The following is a 24,155-nucleotide window of genomic DNA, read 5'->3' on the forward strand; positions in this document are numbered from 1 at the left end:
AAATCAACCAATCAGATTCTTTTATTTCGCAGAAAGAAAGGATTGGTTCATTTTCTTATGCATTATGCGTTATGCGTTATGCAAGATACTGTGTTCCTGTCCTGATGTACAATTGAAAAGCATAGGCAATAGAAACAGGGAATAACAGATTTTAACCTATCAAAAGTGTATTCTGAAAAATATAGTATTTTGATAGATTAAAATCTGTTATTTCCTGTTTCTATTGCCCGTACTTTTCAATTATATTTCAAATTTAACTCGCATACGTCAATATATATACACATATATATTATATATACACACACACACACACACACACACACACACACCATATAATAAAGAGAGAGATAAATTCGTTTATTCATCTTTAGAAAACGCAAAATCATCGATGCATAACAATAATTGTCGGTTTCGACAACAGAACAGTAAAAAAAAAAGCAAAATGTGCTACATAATAAAACTGAAATAATTCGTAATAATCTTAAAACTTTAACTTAATCTCTAAAAGCAATTCTTAATAAAGTAAGACGAATCGACATGACAAGAAAAGTATATTCCAAGTTCTTATGAATTAATAATGTACAAGGCGTCAACGCTTACGTAGCATAAATAAGTAGAGTACGGAGAAGCACCCGAAACACGTCGCGTCCAATTTCGATAATGTCTGCTTGACACCTTCGCCTTCGTCCCACTCCGTTTCCACGTTGTAACCAATTAGTAATTACTCGCGAAAGACGAATACGTGCGACTTGCCACCGTTGCACGAAACGTTGACGTCAACCGTTCCCCGGTCGGATTATCAAGATAATAAATCCCGCCGGAGAAGATGGTCGGTCGCGATCCGCGCGGCTCGGACGCGAGGAAAAGTATTTATCTGTCGCACGGACGTTTCCCCATTTTCTTTCTCTGACGTTAAATCAAGGCACGGAGGCAGGGGAGAAACGGACAGTTCGAAGTCGAGGAAAAATATGGGATCGTTTCCCCCATACGTCGTAAGCTCTCTCACCCGTTTGCGATATCGTCCGTGCCTGATCCGTTCCTGATGCGAGCCGCGCGTCTCCGCGCGACGATTCTCCGGATGACGGCCGTGTCGTTACGAAAGCGTAACACCGTAAGCGCGACAACGAGACTCAAACGTGGGCAAACGCACCGACGGTCCGACCTCGCGGACAGCCATGTTGCCAGTTGCACATGTGGGCAGGGACCGGGGCACAGCGCTGCCATCTGTCACGTCGCCGAGGCATCGATTCGCAGCAGCCGTGAACGAAGCGACCCCGCCGGAAATGCGCGCTACTCCGCTACACCAACACGCGTTTCCTGTACCTTACGTTTTTACGTTTCGATCCGAATAGATTTCGATCGAACGAGCGACGTCAATCTCGCAAACGGGAATCCGAAAATTCCGAAAGAAATGCAGTCTCTTTATTATCCTGATCTTAATCGACTTTTAAAATAGAATTTAATAAACTAATTTTATAATCTGATCTAATTATTAGTTGTTTGTTTGTTTGTTTGACCTTTCTACCAATTTTATTATTTGCGTTGTAATTTTCAGCTAGAAAATTGATATTATTCCTAAAACAATTTTACATCTCTCAAAGGATAAAGATTATGGCATACAAATAAACTGGAACAATAAATAAATCAATATTTTATAATTTATTATCAATTAGATTACTTCTTTTATTATATTCTGTGATTAGCGAACTGTCGTTTACTGTTTATGTTTTGTTACCTAAGTGATCAAATATTCTCATATTCGATTGTGAATAATCAATTCTTACAACTATAGTTACGTAATTATTATAAAATAAGCTTTACGTTGTTTTACGTGTCATAAAGAATCTACAATGGGAATAATACGGTATAATAATGCTCGTTTTTATCAATGCAGATTAACTTTAATCTTGATTTAATTTTTTTTTAATTCTAGGAATTAGAAGAGAACAACAAATAAAAATTAAACCGAGATTAAAGTTAATCTACATAGATAAAAATAGATGTAAGTTGTAAGCCATAAAAAACTGACCAATCACAGCCAAACATGAGAAGAATAATCGATCACGATTGGTCAATTTCATACAATTTACTATACAAATTTACTTCCATTGTAGGCGAATCATAAATTTTCGAGAGAAGCGCTGCAAAGTATTCGTGTCATTTGGCGAAATAAACATCACACTTTTTACACGATACGAGATATCTTTCCTGTCGCATCTCGTGATGGATCACGAATCAAAAATTATGGAGCAAGGAGAGAAATCTCGTAGCGTAAAGAAGTCCGCATTGCTTGAGACTTTGAAAAATCGTTGCCCTTAAAAGAAGATAAATATGTATTCAGGCGTTGAAGAGAGAGAGAGAGAGAGAGAGAGGTCGAAGATGCCGAGTGCAAAAAGTGCAAGTAATGCGAACAGACCTAGGAATGCATCTCGCGCGGACTCGCGGAGTACCAAGTTACCGAGGAAGGAAAATGGGGCCTAGGGTACGCGCAATCGAGAATGCAGAGCGCCGCGCCTGGTCTCGCCATACGTCATTTCCGGAGATGAATGACGTATGCAGGTCTCTCACATCCCACCCACCGAATCGCCGATCCCCTCGGCGCCGAACGATACGATGCGATGCGATGCGATGCGATGCGTCGCGCCGTGCTCGACGCGCGCAACGATTCCAAATAGACTTTGATTCCGGGTGTAACGTTAACGAGCCTTAAACGCGCCGATCGGAAGCGGTACGGCACTGCGCGAATGCGGAACGCCCGAGAGTCGCGAGAGTGGAGGAGGGTTAAGTTAGGTTAGGGTTAATCTCGCCGCTCGGGAAGCCACGTGGCGCGCGCGGCATCGATATTATCAGGGAAACGAGAGAGAGAGAGAGAGAGAGAGAGAGAGAGAGAGAGAGAGAGAGAGAGAGAGAGAGATCGTGGAAATGTTGCTCTTCGTAAAGCTTCGTGTCCACGATGCTATATAAATCGCTCCGAGGTCTCGGATGGAGAAAAAATTAACGAATCACATTTAAACAATTCAGCCAATTGACTACTGTCATTGCTTTCTCCATCCGACATTTCGGAACGATTTTTAGTATTGTGGAGAGATAAAAAGCCTCTTCCTTAAACTTTTTACATACTTCGTCTTTTTCTTTTTTCCTTTAAAAGGATTCTTTTCACGTTGAAGAAAAAAGAAAAATAAACTATACTAGAAGTTTAGCTAAAAAGAACAGACCAAGACATATCACAAACAAGGTTCTCGATGGGTTGAAAGTTAAACTCAAAAGAACATAAAAAACATGTAAAGAGAGGTCGATAATAATTAATAAGTCTCAGTCCTGTGCCTTCTCTTTAGCTTCACAATTGATTCCTTTTTCTTTAATGTCAAAAGAAAAGGATTCTCTTTAGGTTGAAGAAGAGAAAAAAAAATGTAAACTATGCAAAAAAAACTCAGCAGAAAAGAACAGACCTAAGACTCATTTACAAAGAAATTACCGACCTCTTCCTATCTTTGCATATTTTTTTCTATTTTCTCGCAAGATACATTCAAGAATCTTTTTTTCATGAAATCAGAACAGACGTATTTTCGTCCGAGTGTTGTATCATCTTCGATACAAATGATTTCTATCTTTGTTACTCAATGGAATGTCAAGAAAGATAAAAGAAAGATATTTGTCTTACTAAATGGAAAGTATCCTAAGTTTTGTGTGCCACGGTCCTTAATTTCTTGGCTGGTCGTCTGGGTTCATCTAGGCGATGCCATTGAAGATTTTAAGAAGAAAGACGTCGCGAATGTAATAAACGAACGACCGACAGTCGATGTCACATAGTAATGAATGATATCGTAGAGTCGCGAGGCGGAAACTCGCCGTAGATCGATTTGTCAAAGATTGTCTTCGCGCCATTAATCATACTTTACCTAATATTTCGATCATTAGATCGTCTCAAAGGCTATTTCCTTTGCAAGCAGAATATTAAAAAGAAAACTTTACTTTGGAATTTAACGTCAAGTTAGTGACCGAACACGTCAATAATGCGCGATAAGACGAGTTTGAAAATAGCGTTTCGAGAGATGTTCAAATTATGTTCTGGCTTATCACGGAGCATTTACCAATGCCATCTTTCAACGTGAGAGAGGAGAGAAGAGAGAAGGGCGAGATGAAACGGGACGTATTGCACGAAGGGAAAGGATCGAACGTACCTTCACGACGGTACAAGGTGGAAAGCGTTTTATCGATTGACCTATATCGTGAATTGTCTAAAGCGCCGTCCAGGGGCGCTAAGAACTAACCTAAATAGCAACCCGCCCCCGATATATCGATATCCGCATACCAGGAAAAACGCCCGACCGTGTTCGATAGAAAGAATTTGAATAAATCTCCACTCGGTGCATTTCAGCTCGTCCAGAATGTTTTTCCTCCAGAGACGAATTCGTGACTCCGATTACTCGACGAAGAGCACAGATAACGATAAAATAATAATAATAATAATAATAAAAATGCCGCATTCTCTACAGGAAATTGCTACAATTTCTACACGGAAAGAGCAATTTTGCTGAAGAATCTAAATACAGATGAAAATAATATTCCTGGACCATCAAAATAATTAGGTAATTTATTTAGGACAAAATTTGATTGCTATAATATCATAACATTTTACAGCATTGCTCGTCATACTTGATATTTCTTTTAACAAAATTATTTTGATAATCCAATTGAATTATTTTCAGATCTATATCTAGCTAAATTTTTAGATTCTTTAGTGCAAAAAAAGTAAGAAAGGACACTTACTCGCTCCTTACTCTCCCTAAATTTTAGCAGAGAAGAGAATTCACAAATTATGAAAATTATTTAAATAAAAAATTAACCGCTCATCGCCTAATTTGTAGCTCATATCCATTTTTATCAATGTATTATAGATTAACTTTAACTTCGATTCAATTTACTCTTCATCTTTTTCTAATTTTTAGAACCAAAATTAAATTTAAACACATCACACATTATTTAAAAAGTTCGTTAGAGATCCTCACCTCTAAGGCTGCTTTTAATACACATAAATATTTCACTAAGTTTTGTGTAAAGATAAATTCTTATCTTCCAATTGAAATTCTGAATATGCCAATGCAGTTTAAACTTTAATCCCGGTTCAACTAATCCCGCTTGATCCTTTTCTAGTTCTGAAAATTACAAAAAAGATGAAAAGTAAGTGGAGAACCGAGATTAAAGTTAATTCACATTGGTAGAAACGGGGCAAAAGCGAAGCTTCGACAACACCAACGGGATTAAAATCGATGTTGAAGCTTCATATACGTGTTAGAGCTTCATACATGTTAAATACGTCATCGTTTTAACGTGACAGCGGCATTGTACCTATTCGTTCCTCGCGAAGGAAAGGGAGGAAGGAGAGGAGAGGAAAGGCACGACGGACCCGTGCGCGTCTGCAAATAGACACGAATGATTCGACTCTTGACAGATAGGTCACCGGGTCAGATTAACTACCCCCGGTGCGCTCGAAAATAACGCGTCTCGCATCATTCCGCTCCGTGATTGCTCGCACACGCGCGCTGATATATTCGGGCGTCCGTGTTGGATTATTCGCGCGCGATAAAAAAAGAAGCAGGAAAGGTTCAATGATCGCGATGTGACAGCCCGAGAGTCAGAGTCGTTTCTCGAATTACATTAGCACAGATCGTATCGCCTGACAGAGTCAAGGACGAGTTCTACGAGAGAGAACGTTGGAAATAATAAATAAATATACAAACAATAAGCAGAGAAGCGAAGACTGTGCTACCATCGTCGGTCGCGAGTTTTCATGTCCACGATGGAGCCAGCCAATGACTGCGCAATCTTTTTTTTTTGCACGGCATTCTATATGGAAGCTCATTCGAAAAGGATGGTTTTGCTGAGGTATCTTCATAATATATTTCCGACCGCAGTGAGTTTGAGCCGATCTGGGTTGGATTAATGACGTTGCGTGCTTTATTATTAATAGAGCATGTGTGACGTCATTAATCCAACCCAGATAGGTTCAAAGTCATTGTAATCGAAAACACGTTATGAAAATTTTGCTAGAAATCTGAAAAATAATTTTGTTGGACTGCCAAAATAATTATGTAGGGCTCTCTAAACTGGTTGCTAGAATGTCGAAACTCTTTTGGGATTTCTACGTAATTATTTTGATAATCCAACAGGATTATTTTCTCAAATCTGGATCTATCTAAATTTTTAGATACTTCAAAGTAGTTCCTTTCGTGCGTGGATCTGAACATGCAAAAAGAAATCGCGATGCGATTAGGCTCGTATCCGGGGATTATATACTGGAGATCGAGACTGCAAATTGGAAATTCAATTTAGGATAAAGCGTGTCAGGATTAAAATTATCCTATTGGCTGAATTCTACTCTCCAATTCGCAACCCTCGATCTTCAATGCATAGCCCAATATGGACTACTGATAAAAATCAGAGGCTATTCGATGCGTTGCAAGGCAAAAGCAAGCGTGAATCAAATAGCTCGAATTAAAATAAGATCAAGCTACACGTCATATAGATGCTTTAAACTGTGTGTCTCATTTTGCGCCGTGTTATCGTTCACGATGATTGTTTGCATTATCAACAATTAGCATGTATACACAGTCCAATATTTAAAACGCACTTGCTATAATCAGAATCAATTCTCACGATACAAAGAACCCTCATAAATTAATTACGTTAATCCTTTCAAATTATATTAATCGAGTTATATATTAATTATATTAAACCTTAAAGATTTGAGCAACTTTTGTTCCATCTATTTCGAATAAAAAAAATGCCTATGATTTTTTAGACTAATTTAATTATTAAACTAATTGTATTTGTTTTCTTCAGTATAACTTTCAGTATTTTTTTTAGTCAAGTATAGATTTAAGAATTATTGTAGAATACACAAGTCTATAATACGACTGTTTGAAATCTTTAATAATAGGTTAATATTATATAATATAATAACGATAATGCTGATATAGGCATTCATATTGGAATTTTAATCAATAAAATTAGCATTAAAGACACGTAAACTCTCTCTCTCTCTTTTTTCATTAACAATTAATTAAAGTATTGGATAGTTTAGAGACAGGATGATCAAGTTTATCGAGTGAAGGGCTTCAAGTACGATTCTAGACTACCTCGCATAGAAATGTGGACTGAAAACCACTGTGTGTGAAAATACTCAGCAAAAACAAGTATCAGTCTTAAGAGATTAGGTAAATAAATCTGACACTGCATTCTACGGAGGGCGGAAGTTGAAACAGCGAGGACAAGAACGACAATTGATTCAGAGCGATACACATCCGGTGTCAGACAGACGACTTTTGAGATCGATGAATCGTCTTACACTGACTTTCGGTCAGCTGTTTGGCGCACATCCAGCAAGCAGTCTCGCGATCGGACTACGAAAAGTGGTATCTGACTGTTGGCTAAAATAATTATAGATCATTAACCATCAAGAAGTATCATCGATTAACGTAAAGTCGAGATCTCAGACGTCGTAAATACGTCTATAATCAATCTTTCAATTTTCACCTCTTCTTCCCAGCGGGGGAAAATATTAAAGTTGTCTAACGGGTTTTTCACAACAAGTCATTACCTAAGCTTTAAGTCATAAGAAATCAGAGTCACTGTAGAAAATGAATTTTACAATTCCCTGACTTTTCCAGGTTTTCCAGATGAAAATGGAAAATTTTCAAATCACGATATATAATATAAAATATGTAAATTTTTACATTTAGACTCGAGGATTGCAGGAAAGTTAGTCTATATTATTAAAAACAAACTTAGTAGCACAGTGCAATTTTGAGTACAAATTCAAGTCAGCAAAAAATAAATTAGTTTTGGAAAAAAAATGCAGTTATGACAATAAAGAGGAATCGAATAAAAATACTGAATAATATATAAATTTTAATTATTTTATTAAAATCATTTAAAGTGCATAAATTTTGAACGTATTTGACTATAAACGTAAGATATAATATTTAAAAAATTATAACAATTAATTGGAATAGGAGCAGTTTCAGGGAATTTTGAGCAATTTCGAAATTCCAGACTTTTTTATATTTTTTGTTGACTTTTCTCGCTTTTCATGTCTGTGGTAACCCTGGAAATTATCTAATCACAGTGAATGTGAGAAGAATAATCGATCATGATTGGTTAATTAATATTCTTACAACTTAAAAAGTGGAGCACAAACCTTTGCATAAAGCCTAAGAAAATCAACCAATCAGAGTCTTATATTTCATGGAAAGGAAGGAAACGAAGGACTACGGTTGGTTAATTTTCTTATGCGTTATCGAAGACTGTGTTCCCGCCCTAAGACTCAAGTCTTCGGTAATGATTGATTGCAATAGGAAAGAAACAAAAGATAATTAGAGAATCGATATCTAAAAAAGCGTAAAAAAGCGTAAATTTACGCGATCGTCTCTCCGCGGGGCGTCTCTTCGGGGGAGGGCGAGAGCACGCTGTCTCCCTCATCTACTTACTATTCGCGGCGACTCGGTATTGGGGCGGCATTTGCGTTTGCTGTTGCTGCTGCGGTGGCTGCTGTTGCTGCTGTGGTTGCTGCTGATGATGATGATGGTGATGACCGAGGTGACTGATGTTAACGGCGAGCTGGGGATGCGTCAGTTGATTGAGATGGGGACTCGGTGACGGCGGTGGCGGTGGTTGATGGCTGGGATGCACATGGTGGTTGTGACCCGGCTGGGGATTTTGCGGATGCGACGCCGTGAGAGGGTGGTGATGTTGGGGATTACCGCCACAGTGCGGCAATAGACAATGCATGGGTCCTAAGGCACCGACGGCGACACCCACTGCGCCCTCCTTCGAGACGCCATATCTCGAAACCATTCTTTCGGATGGAGAGCAGCTCAGAGAGCTGCTAGGCTTTTTCTTTCGTGCGAGAGAACGACTTTGTCTCTCGCACTATTCTCCACTTCCTTCGTTCCTCTCCTCTTTTCCCCGCCACAGAGGCAGAGGCTGCCTCACCCTCGGCGCCTCGTCCACACGGCTGAGATCCTCCCTTCCTCTCCGTTTTTCCTTGGAGTCGATGGTTAGAGACGGCCCAACGTCGTCGTCGTCGTCGTCGTCGTCGTCGTTGACGAGCCTCCACGCGGTATATTTACGTAACGGTAAATGCGGCAATAGAACGAATTCGCGAGCATCGTCGCGATCCGTCGTCGCCTCCGTCGTCTTCTCTCTCGAGACCTCTTCTGTCACCAGGTATCTCGATGACGTTAGAATTGCCGACGACTGTCACGAATAAGCTAGCAAGATCCTTCTTCTCGCTGGCGCGCTTCACACACATCCACACACACAACAAAACACACACACGTCACCACGACCGTTACACGGTTTCCGTTTCCTTCTGCTTAACTTCTTCCTCGACGTGCACACCTCAGGCGCGCGGCCCGTCAACTCGTCGATCGTCGACAATGGCGCGCCATGCTGATCGCGCGCGCGTCTCTTACTCCACTCGCTTCTTAAGTATTTCTAAATCTCCGCCGTCCTCGGTGGATGATGGTCCTCGTCGCACTTCTCCCCACGAACGGCATCAAGTATCGCCGGCGAGTCTGTCGTTTACTCGTCTCGCCGAACGGGGATAATACCAGAACGCACACGTGGTCGGGATTCTCACGTTTAGATAGAGTGAGTGAGAAAATGAGAGAGAAAGATAACGCTGTCCGATCACTCGCTCGACAAGATCACTTGACGTACATGACCTCGTACAGCACCTGCGAAAAATGAATATCTTACGAGGATTGTCGCGCGACCGTCGCGCGGCCGTCGCCGACTGTCACGGGAGAATTGTCGTCGTGTCGTCGTCGTCGTCGTCGCGCGTGAATGTCGCTCGCGTACTCGGTATAGGTGGCGGACTATCGCGGCCCGTCCAAAATCGATATTTAAGGCTCGACCGGCGCGTCGTCTCTCCCTCCTCCCTGCTCCTCACGCGCGCGCCCTTCGTCTCTACGTGCCTATATATATGTGTACAATGTATACGTGTGTCCGTGTATCGCCCACTCCCGCGCTACGAGTTTAACACTCCGATGCCGTTAAAATTCTACGGAACGGAACACGCGGCTTATTTTACCAGGTCGGAGCCGACCATGCGGTTGCGTTCCGTCGCGTCGCCGATGAAAATGAGAATGAGAGACAATTTTTAGCCCTCTACTGCTACGACCGTGAGAGATCAGGACGGCGGCGAGGCTACTGTTGTTAGTGAATCGGGCGTGTTCGGGTTGCGCGCCGAGAAATCCCGAGCGCGCCAACTCGTCGTCGTCGTCCGAGCTCGAGCGTGTAACCCCTCTCGCGTTTATACGTCGGGAATAGAGTTGGACAATTTTCCGCTACAAGTAGTCACTTACGAAAATAATACGTCTGTATAATACAGGTGTAATACGTATATAACACGTATAAAGTATGATACGTTCGATGTGTGATATTAGAAAAATCGTGTATAGAATGTTATTTGATGCTCAACCCTGCCCCTCAGAATGATGCGTCTTTGAACGAGGGATAAAACAGAGGGAGAGCAAGAAGGAAAAACAAGATCCCGCCGAGATCGCTCGTTTCGCGTCGATCGTCACGCGTTCTCTCTCACCCGCGTGCAGCACGCACGGCATGCACGCACGCATGCACGCACGCACAGTCGCTGCCTCCACACAGCGCGCGCACACGCACGTATAATGGCGCGGGCTGAACGTTACGCGACACGGTACACGGAATGTCCTATGGAGCGATCGAGAACCACCGACGAATAAACAGAAGAAAGAAAGATAGCGCGACTGATAGAACGCGTCGTTCGTTCTATGGCACACACTCACTTACTGCTACGAAGAACTTCGAATGAATGACGATAGTCGTGCGTCGACGGACCAAATATACTCGGGGTGACGCGAGCGTCCCTTCCAAGGGACGCGTTAGGTTCGACTGAGAACCAGTGAGAGTAGACGAGCCCTTCCCATACCGACCTACGACGAATCGCGTACCGCCTGTTGACTCCGACGCCATCTACCTGCTCCGTGAAATAAAAGACGTTCAGGAACGTAACGATGGAATTGGGAGCCTAGCCCCTCCTCCCTCCCCACCAATCGCTTTTCCAAAGTTTTGAATTTCTCGGTACTTTCCAGAAAGACAAACACAATGCACAATCATTACATTCTTGTTATTTGCTCACGTTAAACAAGGATGAAATGACTCACTGAGTACACAGTGTCTTTTCACTGTGTCCTTGCTAGAATGCATCTTCGTAAGCCTAAGTTTACTACATCTATTGTGTTAGAGTGAAGAAATACGATAGGTATAATAAGGTTTAAGCTTAAGGAATTGATCTAATATAATTCTAGAATATTCTTCTCACATTAATTTCTCACACTAATTTCTTAAGATTTAAGGCTTATTATAAACTCCATTAAATTTTATTCAATCTTATATCTATTGTATTTAAGGACTAAGAGCAGGAGCACACACACACACAGAGAGAAAGAGAGAGAGAGAGAGAGAGAGAGAGAAATCCTGCATAAAATAATGGAAAATAATGCATAAAAATATAAGCTGATCGAGTTCTCCGTTTCTTTCTTTTCTTGAAATAAAAAATTCCAGTTGATTTTCTTATGTCCATGCGTTATGCAAAAATCTGCTCCTGCCCAAACTTTAGATATGAAGTTTTATAGCTCGTCCCGCAAAACTTTACGCGATACTTCGTTATTTGATCGAAGAAAAACGCTCCTTATTTTATTTGTTATATACATGTGCAACGTGTATATAACGCAACATATTTCTCATTTGTTACATTTATAATACTGATATAATTAAAAAATTATCATTTGTTTAATTGCTCGCAAAAAACGGAAACAAAGAAATAAAGAACCATTAAAAAAACACATTTTTATTCCCTTATTAACGCAATATATATCGCTCATTTTTTCTACGATATAACTAAAAAATTGTCATTTTATAGTTGCCTACAAAAAATGAAAATAAAAAAACCATTAAAAATACATTTTTATTACATTCATTAATGCAACTTATATAGCTTAGTGACTATGACATAACTAAAAAATTATTAATTTATAGTTGCTTGCAAAAAAAAACGAAAACTTAAAAAAATAACCACTAAAAAACACATTTTTATTCCTAATAGCGCAAAGTATATAGCTCATTTGCTACAATACTAAAAAATTAAAAAACATTGTTAATTGTTGGCAAAAAAAAAATTTAACAAAAATTTAACAAAAAAATAAAGAACATACTTTAAAAAAATATATTTTTATTCCTTTACAGTCAATTATATCAAAATTAATATTGCGAACTTTTTTTAATGATTCACAAAATTAAAATTTATCTTCTGAAAAACTTTCTCTTTTTTGGTTGTATCGTTGTAGCAAATGATATAACTGTATTATCATGACGTATTATCACGTTGTATTATCAGTTCTACTCAGAATCGTTTTTAAAAAAAGAAATATCACCGATAAGATTGTATGTTGCATATTTCCTCTGAAATCCCAATCTCTTTACTTAATTCCGAACTATTTATTTAAGACAACATTTATTTAAGAAAAATATCTTTAGATTTGTTTGCTCTCATTTGTCGCGATAGTAAAGAGAATCTTCCTTCTGGTTCCTTGCTGTCAAAATACACATCGTGTGTTTATTGTATAAGCAACATACATATTATTCAACGTATGCATTTCATTACGAAAAATGTTAAAAAATTAAATATATTTAATAGAACTGAATGTATGTTTGCAATTGTGCATATAAATTCGCATTGAAAATATTATTTAAGCACTAACAATAAGATTCAACTTAACCGTTGAGGCTTCCGTCAGTAAATGTATTTCGTCATCGCTCTAATAGCGTGACGATGCTAATTTGTACATACCTGTAAAATTGTCACAAAGAAATGCTGGTAATATCTATATATCGCACCAGTGAGGTACAATGAACAACGATTCTATGTATAGGACTCGACCCTTCAAGTACGACCCTTCGAGCGTTATAAATGCGAAAATTCAAATAAAAGACAATAGATGAATATAATACAATGAAGCTTTAGAAAACGTGAATGATTTGCCAATGTTTTGAATAAATACAGAGCCCAATAACTATGTTAAACCAATTAAAAAGATTCTCCGAAGTCCCTGTTTCGTCCTTCGATTTAAGAAAGTGAAAAATTTCAATCAAACAATTTCTCCATTCATTTATACTTTTTTTGTATGAATTGTATTATCTGAAGCAAATCCTATAAAGAATTTCGAAAATTTTAACGAATGGTCCAACGAGAAAATTCGATGGTTATTGAAAGGTATAATAAAAAGTGACAGACGTTCTTTTACTACTTCAGTTTTTTGTATGCCTTTTGTTATAGCCTAACTATAACAAAACGTGATTTATGAGAGTTTTTTCTCAGAATTTCAAATATTCTTGTGATATGAAACAATTGAAAAAGCGGTTTTACTATCTTCCTTTGAACATTACTTTCAATAGTATTTTCTTTTATCTTCTTAAATTTTCGTCTCTCTGAAAAGAGAAATCAGAGTTTACTGATCATTTATAATATGTAGATACAAAGATGGTCATTTATAATATATGTAAAAATATTTTAAGACTGATAATTTTAAAGAAATTGAAGACTAGAGACAGGCATGAAATTAATTCACATCAAAACAAACTCCTGTAGAGTCTTGTTATTGTTGATTTAACATGTAAATCTATTGTTAGAACGTAAATAGTTTCGTCTTCTCTCTTCCTGCAAAGGTCATTTTTGTACTCGTTTGGTAAAAGCAATTTACCTTGAAATGTCTTACACGAACAAATTCCAACGATTTTCTTAAGAACATGAAAATTAATGATCTTCTCATGAATTTTGTAAATGAGTTGGAAATGCTTGTATGAATTCAAAGAGATATAAAGAGAAAACGACAAAATTTAATAAATATTTAATAATAAAAAAATTAATTAGAAAATAATAAAATTAGTAGAAAGGTCAAACAAACGAGCAATTAGATTAAAGATTACAAAATTAGTTTATTAAATCATCAAGAAAAGATTAAAACTAGTTATTCATCTATTAACGTTCGCTATGATATAAAGTTCTGTCTTAATACTTGGACACACATTCCATTGGGTGATTTAGGATTACCATTTCAATCTTTGATTTTGAAATTCTCGAGATTAATTTTAATTACTTGAATATTAAGAATCTTTATTTTAAACTGCATATATGAGAAACACAATCAATACTAGAAAAATGCCTATTAAACATTGGTCAAAGCTGGATCTTCATTACTTTTAAATAATTCAATCTTGAATTACTAATATACACTATATATGTACTTGCATATATCATATTGTAGTTTTTTTAGAACTGCGCGCCGAATTGTTTTTCCAGACTATAAACATTAAAATTACTCTAATAATCGCGAATTAAATTGACAAGCAATTTAATAATATGATGCTATCATCAAGTATCATATTATACAGAAGATATTCTTAAGATTTAATTATTTGATTACTCGTTCTCGTCTTTCAATGAAGGAATAATTTTGGTTTTAATATGGATTTCAATATAATGCATAAAAAAGAATATTCATTGAGTTTTATTTTTAATATCAATTGTTTAATATTAATTAATCTAACCTAATTTATATTTATATTTTATTTATATTTTAATAATTTTTTCCCAACGTTTTAATTAGTTACGAATTTCATGTATACTATTTGTTTCCAAATTCTTAACTTATTTTTTATCGACTGATAAAGATTTAGTATAGTCGAAAAGTTCGATACATTGTATATTGATATAACTAGTTTTAATTTTTTATTTTTGTTTGACCTTTCTAACAATTTTATTGTATTTGCATTACAATTTGGAGCTAAAAAATTCAATATTGTTAAAAAATAATACAATTTTATGTAAAAAAATAATATAATTTTATGTATTATTAATATAAATTTTTTGTATATAATGAATCATTGGACAATTTACTAATCTTTTAAATTATAAATTTTTTACAAAAATTGTAAACATTTCATATACATACAATTCTTTCCTACTTTAAATATTCAAATTATTTTTTCAAGAGCCAGAGAAAAGATAATAACTAATCAAAACAATTTAATTGATATATATGTACTTTAATAAAAACTTATTTTGACACTTTCTCATTTTATATAATTCCTTCCTTATTTATTTGAATTTCCTCTTTTAAGAGTATTAATAGAAGTGTCAAGATAATAATTTAAGAAAGCAAAGATGACATTATCTATTTTATCGTATCTGTATTTCGTAAGTACGATTTTAAATATAGTCTAGAAGAGAGTAGAATTTTGTAAAAATAAAACTTTGCTGATAAAAAGTAAAAGATCATCGTATTTAAACATTTCAAATATTCAAACATTTTAGAATTCAAGCAAGTTTTAACTTTTCAAGAGAAAATTCCTTAAAACTTTAAAGACCAAAAAATTCAAGAGGTAAATAGGAGACAAAAATTTGAGAAATAAAAATATAAAAAGAAAAAAATATGAATTTTCTTTTAATTATAATCTTAAGTATTTATTTTATAAATTTTAGAAAAACCTTAAGTATTTATCTTAAGTATTTATTTTATAAATTTTAGAAAAACTATCAATATATATTGAAAACAAGATTTATTTCTTTTACAAGAATATTATAAAATTGATTAAAGAAACGAGACTTTATATAATAAGCAAATAAAATTTCTTTTCATTTAATAATCTTGAGTGAAGTAATTTCTTATAACTTATTAAGATAAATTTAAATTTATTAAAAATATATTTTGAATAAATTTTATGTTTGTGATAAATTTATGAATAGACTTATGGAACTTTTGAAACGTTCAAAAAAAGTAATTATTATTTGCACACAGTGTACATTTTTTTATATATAAAATAATGCGGGGTTTACAATAGAAGTAGTGGACGTAGAATCTTAAATCGTAGAAAATTAATCAATCACAGTCAAATATGAGAAAAATAATAGACTGACTGGTCAATTATCTACGACTTAAAACCCTACGACCATTACGATTTCTATTGTAGATTCCGTATCACAATCGAAATTCAGATATAGAAAAATCTCGTCAATCGATTCTCCTGTATTATTTATTTAAAAATTTTTTCCGTAAACGAAAAAAAGAGAGGAGCGCAATTAGACATGTCATCGAACGATTCGCAAAGGCATACGAGAGCGCGGATGTATGACAGCATTGGGCGTATGACAGCGAAGGGCGCGTGCAGACAGGAAGGTGGAAGGTGAAAGAGAGGAAGGGTGATGCAGCAGCACCTAGGAGAGATGAACGAAGGGAGATGACGAAAGGGGGAGCGGATTCGCGAATCGCGGTATCGTGTATAGGTGAGGCGGTAACCCAGTTTCACCAGTGCACCAGGCCAAGCTGCAGCACTGCCGTGAACCCGATCGATACCTATATGCACCCGGCGCGCTGCCCACAGCCTAGATTCGCCGACTCTGGTCTAGGATAGGCGCGAGAAGGGGGATACACCGCGTGACCCCCGTGACCTACATCGCGGGGGAGAAGAAGTTTGCGCTGTCAATCGTCTCAGATCCGTTCGAATCGCAGTTCCGCTCATTGTTCCGTACTTTGTTCCGTCGCGATTACGAGAACTCGAGATATTGCACACCGGGCTTAGGAAGTATCTCTCTCTCGTTTGTTTCCTGTCGAGAAAGTTCCTCAAAAACATCTTCGAAAACATTCTCAAATGGTCGTGACCATAATAATAAGATTGATTTATGGGCTGGTTTATAGATTATAAAGCAGGTATGCGACAGAGCCTAATTGTCCAAAACCTTTTTCTTTTGCTTTGTTCTCATTCTAAATGATCGTGCATATTCTTTGAATAACCGATACATTTTCTATGGAAAAAAAATTCTATAGAACGATTGAAATAGTAAAATTTCAATTGTCCTTTGGGAAAAAATTGAAAAATGCGAGAAAAAATGTGTACTAAAAAAAGAATTTAGTTCGGAAAAGTTGCCGAGTGCATATTGGTTGTTTAAATCATACCTCGTCTATATTTTATATTATTTAGTACAATTAATATTTAGTAAAAATATGAAATAAATAAGAAATGTGAAATACAAATAAAAATTTAATAAGTTACTTTTGTGAGTGTTAGCAGCATTTTAAATAATCAGATATATGTGTATTAATTTTTAATCAATTTATGTAGCTGATAATAATTATGTAATTTTATTTATGAATAATAAAATGTTTTTGTAAAAAAACATTCACTGCAAAATATTTTACATATCATCATTATAAATATATATTTTAATATATTTTAATATAAATTATTATAAAAATTAAATCAATATTTTTCTAAAATCTATCTAGTTCCTAAATCATATTACCTCAAAATAAAACTAATAATTGACAATAATAAAACTAATCATTGAATACAAATTAGTATATCAAATAGAAAATGTAATTAAAAAAATAGCTTAAATGATATTAAATATTTAATGAAATAAAATAAAATAATTTTTTATTATATTAATTATTTTATTATATTAACTAAAATTTCATTATTTCATATTGTTACTCTTTTTTTCAGTATAAGGATTACCGATTTTCTATGAGATTTTTAAAAAAATCGGAAATCATCCACACTGAAAAATATTTTTGGTTGAAAACGAACGATTCCAGAATCCAGAAAATTCTGATCATATCAATCAGATTTCTAGTTATCTCAACTAAAATTATAATTGACTCAATCATAGAAAATTCAGGTATTTGTTCACTTTCAACCGGAATTCCAATTAATATAATCAGACACTTTTTCACGTAGGGGGAGATAAAGAAAAAGGTAAAGAAAGAGAAGGAAAGAAGGCGCAGACCTGTAACCTCAGGCAACCTTCAGCTATCTCGACCCGAAGGTTTCAGCCAGACGAGACAACCGGAGGTTCAAAGTCCTCAAGCGAAAACATGGCTCTGTCTGAATCATACCGAAAATATATACATATCTCGAAGACTCGTCGAGACGAGCGCGAACAGCAAGTCTTTTTTCGTCATTTATCTAAGACATAGATTTTTATCTCGGAGTCCGTCGGAGCGATTGAACTTTCGAATGGATCGGTCGCGAATCGACAGACCGACAGTTTTTCTCGCATTACCTCGCGAGGATCGCGAAAAAGGGGAGGAAGAAGGACCATAAAAGTCATTTTTCTCGGGGTCTTTGAGCTCTCGAGCTCGTTGACCTTGGAAAGGTAGCATGGAAACCTCGTGGTGTCGAACGATAGTCGGTCTCTTTCTCTCTCTGTCTGTCTCTCGCCATCCCCGTGTGGGTGTTCGGTAGGTTAGCAGCCTGCGAAAGGTGGGAGAGAGAGAATGAACAGCGCGAATCGAGGAGGGGAGGAAGGTGGAGAAAGAGGGTTAACCACGCGCCGACGAATGTCTGGATGGGAGACGGAAAGTCTACGCGAGGAAAGGGTCGATATTTACCGGCCTTCTCCCATCCCCCTTTCCCGCCCCCGCCGTCATCCCCCTGTCTCCCGTCCCCACCGGGCAACGACCTACCATCATCCCCCTCGTTGCGTTGCGGCCGTTGCAGATCGTCCGTCTCCCTTCGCCACCCTTCGCCACCCTTGCTCACGCGCGGCCCTGCCCTACGCAGCGTTACGTCGCGTCCTAACCCTTCCCCTTCCACTCCGTCTAATTGAACGACACCGTGGTCATGAACGTGCAACGTCCCCGAATGATACTCCACGACCGCGCCTATCTCGATGACGTGCGAGACGTTTTCTCTCACCGTCTCTCGCCAAAGATGTGAACGTTACGCTAAAGCTGCGTTACGTCGTGAACAAATTAAACATTGAAATTTCACGGTACGATACGGTCTGACAGTGACCGATGATATCGCTCGGTGAAATTTACAATTTACATGGAAAACGCACGTATCGCGCTGCCACGCCGTGAATTGAGAAACTACATAATCTCGAGAAACTCGGCCGGTAAGCAGAAAGCTCGTAGATCGCGTGAAAATATAAATGTATAATATTTATTAGTCGAAATAAGTAAATGGAAACATGAAAAATAAATGATATCAGTCTTTAATGTCTTGGCGCTTAATGATATTCGATATTAATGTAATGTGACATTAAGTAAATTTGATATAAATAAATTTAGTACTAATAAAGATTCTTCAATATTTTTCTCCATAAGATTAAATGCAAAACAATTGAGTGACTACTCTTTCTTTTCTTTTTTTAAAGCGAAAGTAAATATCGCTATTTGCTACAAGAACGACACAACTCAAAAAGCAAAGTTTTCAAAACCAGAAAATGAGTTTGTGAAGCACATTAAAATTTTGTAATACCTATTAATTTCAAAATATAATTCTGAGAGTATAACTGATGTTAAAGAAATATAAGTTTGTTCTTTCTTTTTTCTTTATATTTTCTTTTCTATAAATAACTTTAAAATGACATTTTTTTAGTCGTATCATTGTAGCAAATGAGCGATTTATAGAATATTAAAGAATATACTCGATACAAACTGAAAAATCCAATACTTCAACTTTCAAATTATTTATTCTAACAAAATATGAAAGATATTCTAACACATTCTAACAAAATTTATTTCAAATTACTTTAACAAAATATACAAGATGTTCCAACAAATTTTAACAAAGTATAAGAGATATAAAATTATCTTTTATTTTTATTTATTTCATTAAGTATTGCCTGTCTTTTAAAGCTATTTTATTATTTAACATCCTGTAACTCTGTATGTCGTTAGTAAATAAATCCGTGCAAATAACGTGCACACAGCGGAACGGAACTCAAGCGGAAGTAAAGAGACTATATTCGCCGACCTAATAACATTCGCCTTTTTATCAGCGCATGGTCAGCCACGTGGTGGAACTATTCCACGTTTAATCGTAGAAATTACAAAGTTTTATCCGATACATCCTTATTCATTATAATTCTTCAATTCCTTTTTTTTTTTTTAAAGAAATCCTAAGATAGATGGAGGAGCTCGGATTTCTTTCTTTGTAGCGGATCCAAATTTTGTTGTAAAAATAAAGAAATTACAATGGAAACAGGTAATGCATTCTTGATTTGACTCGACTCACAGCACAGCTGTTGAACAGTCACGTGCGTGTTTCAGACGGCCTTTAATAACGAACTGTGTCGGTGCGTTGCCAATCATACAATCGTAATTCTCGAGAGAAAGTTAGCCCGTTCCTCCCCATCTTCACGAAGAACAAAACTTTCCATACCATTCAATTTGGTTGAAAAATTTACGAGAAATAACGAGAACACTTCCTAAATAAGAATAAAAGCCAGTATGGCTCTTATGCTTCTTTTACTTAATAATTTGATTTATTTATGAAGTCTTTTGTAATTTAAACTTTCGAAAGAATTTTTCCATTTCAAGCAAATTCTTTATTTAATTTTATGCAGAGATAATACGATCGAAAGAAAGATTTATACAAATGATTTCAGAAAATAGAAAAAAAGAAAAAATAGGGAGAATTATTCCTAGCAGATTTCTATATTTACAATAAGTTTCTGCATAAAGAACCGGAAGTTGTTTTAAGAATTTGTCAGGGATTAAGGAATTATTTAGTTCAGGTAAACCTTTCCAGTATTTGAACTTTTCGCACAAAGAGAAGTTTCGTTTCTAAAGGAATCATTAATCATCTTTTCAGCTTTGACTTGAAAAAGGAAAATCAACAAAACTCGAATTTATGTTCTGTATGAAAGAAATTCTTGGACAAACTTATACAAGAAATTCTGCTACAAAAACAAGAATTGTTGCTTTCTTTTGAATTCAATTCTTTTCTCTCAATTCTTTCTTGCTGTAAGCTGTAAGTATATAGGATTAGAAAAATATTTGAACCCATCGGCAGTCCCGAGGGTATAAATATTTTTTTCTTTCCAATGTGGAGAGAAAAGAGAGAAAAATGAACCATACAAGAAATTCAGATAAACGAACAGGCCTATTATAAAGACATAAATAAAATTCTATTTTGAATTTTGGATGAAAATTTTATAAATTTAGAATTAAGTATCTTCATAATGATATGGCAAAAGTCAATAAAATTTTTTCTAGATATTATTGATATTATTAACTTTTGTATTACATGTATATTATAGACTTGTCTTATATTTCATCAAATGCCTCCTTAATTCAATTAGATACTTTTCTCTGTGTGCATAAATGAAGATAAATCATGTGATAAGCAACGTCAATTGGAAAAAATCCAGAAAAAAAACATCCCGATTGGATTGTAAATCGTCTAAGGCGAGCTTTAACTAACATTAACTCGCGCAGATATACGAAATTAAAAAATTATCCAGTCGCGTATAAAAGTACACTTTCTACCAGGAACTGTTTAGAAGCTGGTTCAACGGAATGGCCGGTACACTTCGCACACGTGCTAAATGTCACAATGTTAGAGCATGCGATTTAACCCGCCAACAGTTGCGACTTGCTTCAAACTATTTTATTACATATACGCAGTCATACGTAATTCACATTCGAATCGAATGACATATAAAATAAGCGAGTAACGTTCGTTGAAGATGATGTATCTATACATTGAGAAAAACATCTATTTGAAAACGAAAAAAAAATAATAATAATAAGATTTTGATTAGATCAAAATTCCGTTTTTCTCAACAAGAATTGTAATTGATTTAACCATAAAATTCTGATTCGTTCATTTTCAATTCCAAAATTCTATTTAAGGAGTTTCTCGCGCTACTTCCTAGTCAATAGACAGTTTATTCATAATAATATGTAAAACAATTAAAATAATAGAATAAAAAGATTACTAACAATATCTTATGCTTTTATACATAATTGTTCATTTTATATGTTATTAAATATTTTTAAAATAAAGGTTGTAAGATGCTCATTTGATGTATACGCATCGTCTATTTGACATATTCTAGCTTTCTTTCATTGAAAAATATAAATTTCTTGTAAACTGTACGGTTAGTTTAAATGAAACTTTACAAATTTAATTGTTTATTTCATAATTATATAATCATTTTTAAATTGCTATCTTATGCAGTGTCTGAATTTAAAAGAGAATAACTATAGAATAAGGTTATATTTTCAATTTGTAATGTAAAATTTTATAAATTTAGAATTAAGTATCTTCAAAATGGTATGGCAAAAGTCAATAAAATTTTTTCTAGATATTATTGATATTATTAACTTTTGTATTACATGTATATTATAGACTTGTCTTATATTTCATCAAATGCCTCCTTAATTCAACCAGATATTTTTTTCTGTGTGCATACATGAAGATAAATCATGTGATAAGCAATGTCAATTGAAAAAAATCCAGAAAAAAACATCCCTTCTTTTTTTCAGGTATAATAAAAATGCAACTTTAACGATTTTGAGAGAAAGGTTTTGTATGACGACATACTGAGAGAAAGATTTTATATAAATAACTATAATTTGGTTTCCATATAGAAGTTATAAAAACTTTCTCATTTCTTAATTTAATTTAAATATCGTAATGTTCCAATAAAAATTTGATTAAAATAATCACTGAGAAAAATGTTTTATATAATAACCGTAAGTAGTTCATACATAAATTATACAAACACATTTTTAATTTAAAAGTTGTATTGCATTCCAATCAAAAATTAGTTGAAATAAGCAAATTTTAATTGGAATAACCCAATTCTTTAATTAAACAATAAGAAAGTTTTCGTACCCAATTCACACGTCAATCAAATTATGGTTATTCAAACAAAACATTTCTGTTGTGTGTAGATGGAGGTAAGTAGCACCGCGGAAGATTCCGCAGACAGAAACAATCGTAAAATCGGTAAAAACTGAAGATAACGAACGTCACGTGATCTAGATAATCCGACTATCTGTACGACGTAACGTAACCGTAAAATGATCGGTCGGCGAAGAGGGAGAGGGACGGGAGAAGCGAGCGAATGAAGTACGGTTAGTTTCTCCCCGGATGTTCGGTGGCCTCTTTCTCGAGCGAGCGGCCTTGCCAGGAATGCGCATTTTCTGCCGGTTCTCCGTCTATCCCGGCTTCGATTCGAATCTATATGCGCCGATGGCCACCTTTCACCCGCCGTCGCGTCGTCCGCGAGTAGCGAGCCTCATTATTCGAAACCGAACGACTTCAAAGTCGCTTTACGTCACCAGGAAATTCAAATATCGCCACGTGCGAAAAATATCCATTAAACCGTCTAAAGATAGATATTTAAAGTGACTGCATAATCGAACGCAGGTCGATGAATGACCACGAGGGGAATATTTCGCTTTTATTTAAAGTCTTCATCTACCTGCGCGATTGTCGGACATTAGACATCCGGATGTGTGCAAATTGTCTCTTTTATTATTTTTACTGTATTACTTTTCTTATTTGTATGTTTTTCTTTTTCTCTTTCTTACACTGAGAAAAATTTTTAATATTTATAATTGTAATTATCTTACACATCTTACTAAAATTATTACTGCTACGATGTTAGCAATAATAATATATGTACAGCTCTCTATGAACAAATATACAGTTGGTAACCTAAATATAATTACAATTATTATTAATATTCAGCAATAATAATGATTATAAATAATATATATATATATATATATATATATATATATATATATGTGTGTGTGTGTGTGTATATAATTATAGTTACAAATACCAAAAATTTTTCTCTCAGTGTAGAGTTTGTCCTAGAATAGTAATAAACGCTCGTATTTATCTTTGAAAAACAAAAATGTAAAAATTACACAATGTATATTATACGAATTATAAAATGTTAAATAATAAAACAAGAATTATGAAATATAAACGAATAATAACGAACTGCACTTGCACAGATTCGTACAGTCCAAAATTCAAGTAATTAATTATTAAAATTCAGTACATTTTTCTCTTAGTACATTACATTGATGTTAATATTAATATTAATATTAATAACCAATATAATGCACTGAGAGAAAAAAATATATAAATACTAAATAGAAAAATATAGTTTAAGTGAAATGAATGTATTCTTGTAGTTTATAAATAAATATATTTTTACTTTTAGTAAATATTTAACTAACACTATTCAAACAAATATGAATGAGAATTATAAACATCGCATGGTATTAAATTCATCT

General features: G+C 35.2%; 1 protein-coding gene across 6 annotated transcripts in view; it reads right to left on the reverse strand.

Annotated features, from left to right (window-relative positions):
• Nucleotides 1-24,155, reverse strand: part of Eif4g (eukaryotic translation initiation factor 4 gamma) — a 62,798-nt gene that overhangs the window by 27,180 nt on the left and 11,463 nt on the right. Inside the window, exons 1-2 of one of the 6 annotated variants that reach the window (XM_011062675.2) lie at nt 10,834-10,937; nt 8,490-9,740 (exon numbers count right to left, since the gene is read on the reverse strand). The exons of 2 other annotated variants lie outside the window; for them this stretch is intronic. In XM_011062675.2, the coding sequence (XP_011060977.2) occupies nt 8,490-8,856 (367 nt within the window). In that variant the 5' untranslated portion in view covers nt 8,857-9,740; nt 10,834-10,937. Of the gene's footprint in view, nt 1-600; nt 988-8,489; nt 9,741-10,370; nt 10,394-10,829; nt 10,938-24,155 lie in introns of those variants that run through there. 3 more of the 6 variants (XM_087407604.1, XM_087407603.1, XM_011062678.2) reach the window with 3 other exon arrangements.

The sequence above is a fragment of the Acromyrmex echinatior genome, chromosome 7 (assembly GCF_024713525.1).
Source record: "Acromyrmex echinatior isolate Ae372 chromosome 7, ASM2471352v2, whole genome shotgun sequence".
In the NCBI taxonomy this organism is placed as follows: domain Eukaryota; kingdom Metazoa; phylum Arthropoda; class Insecta; order Hymenoptera; family Formicidae; genus Acromyrmex; species Acromyrmex echinatior.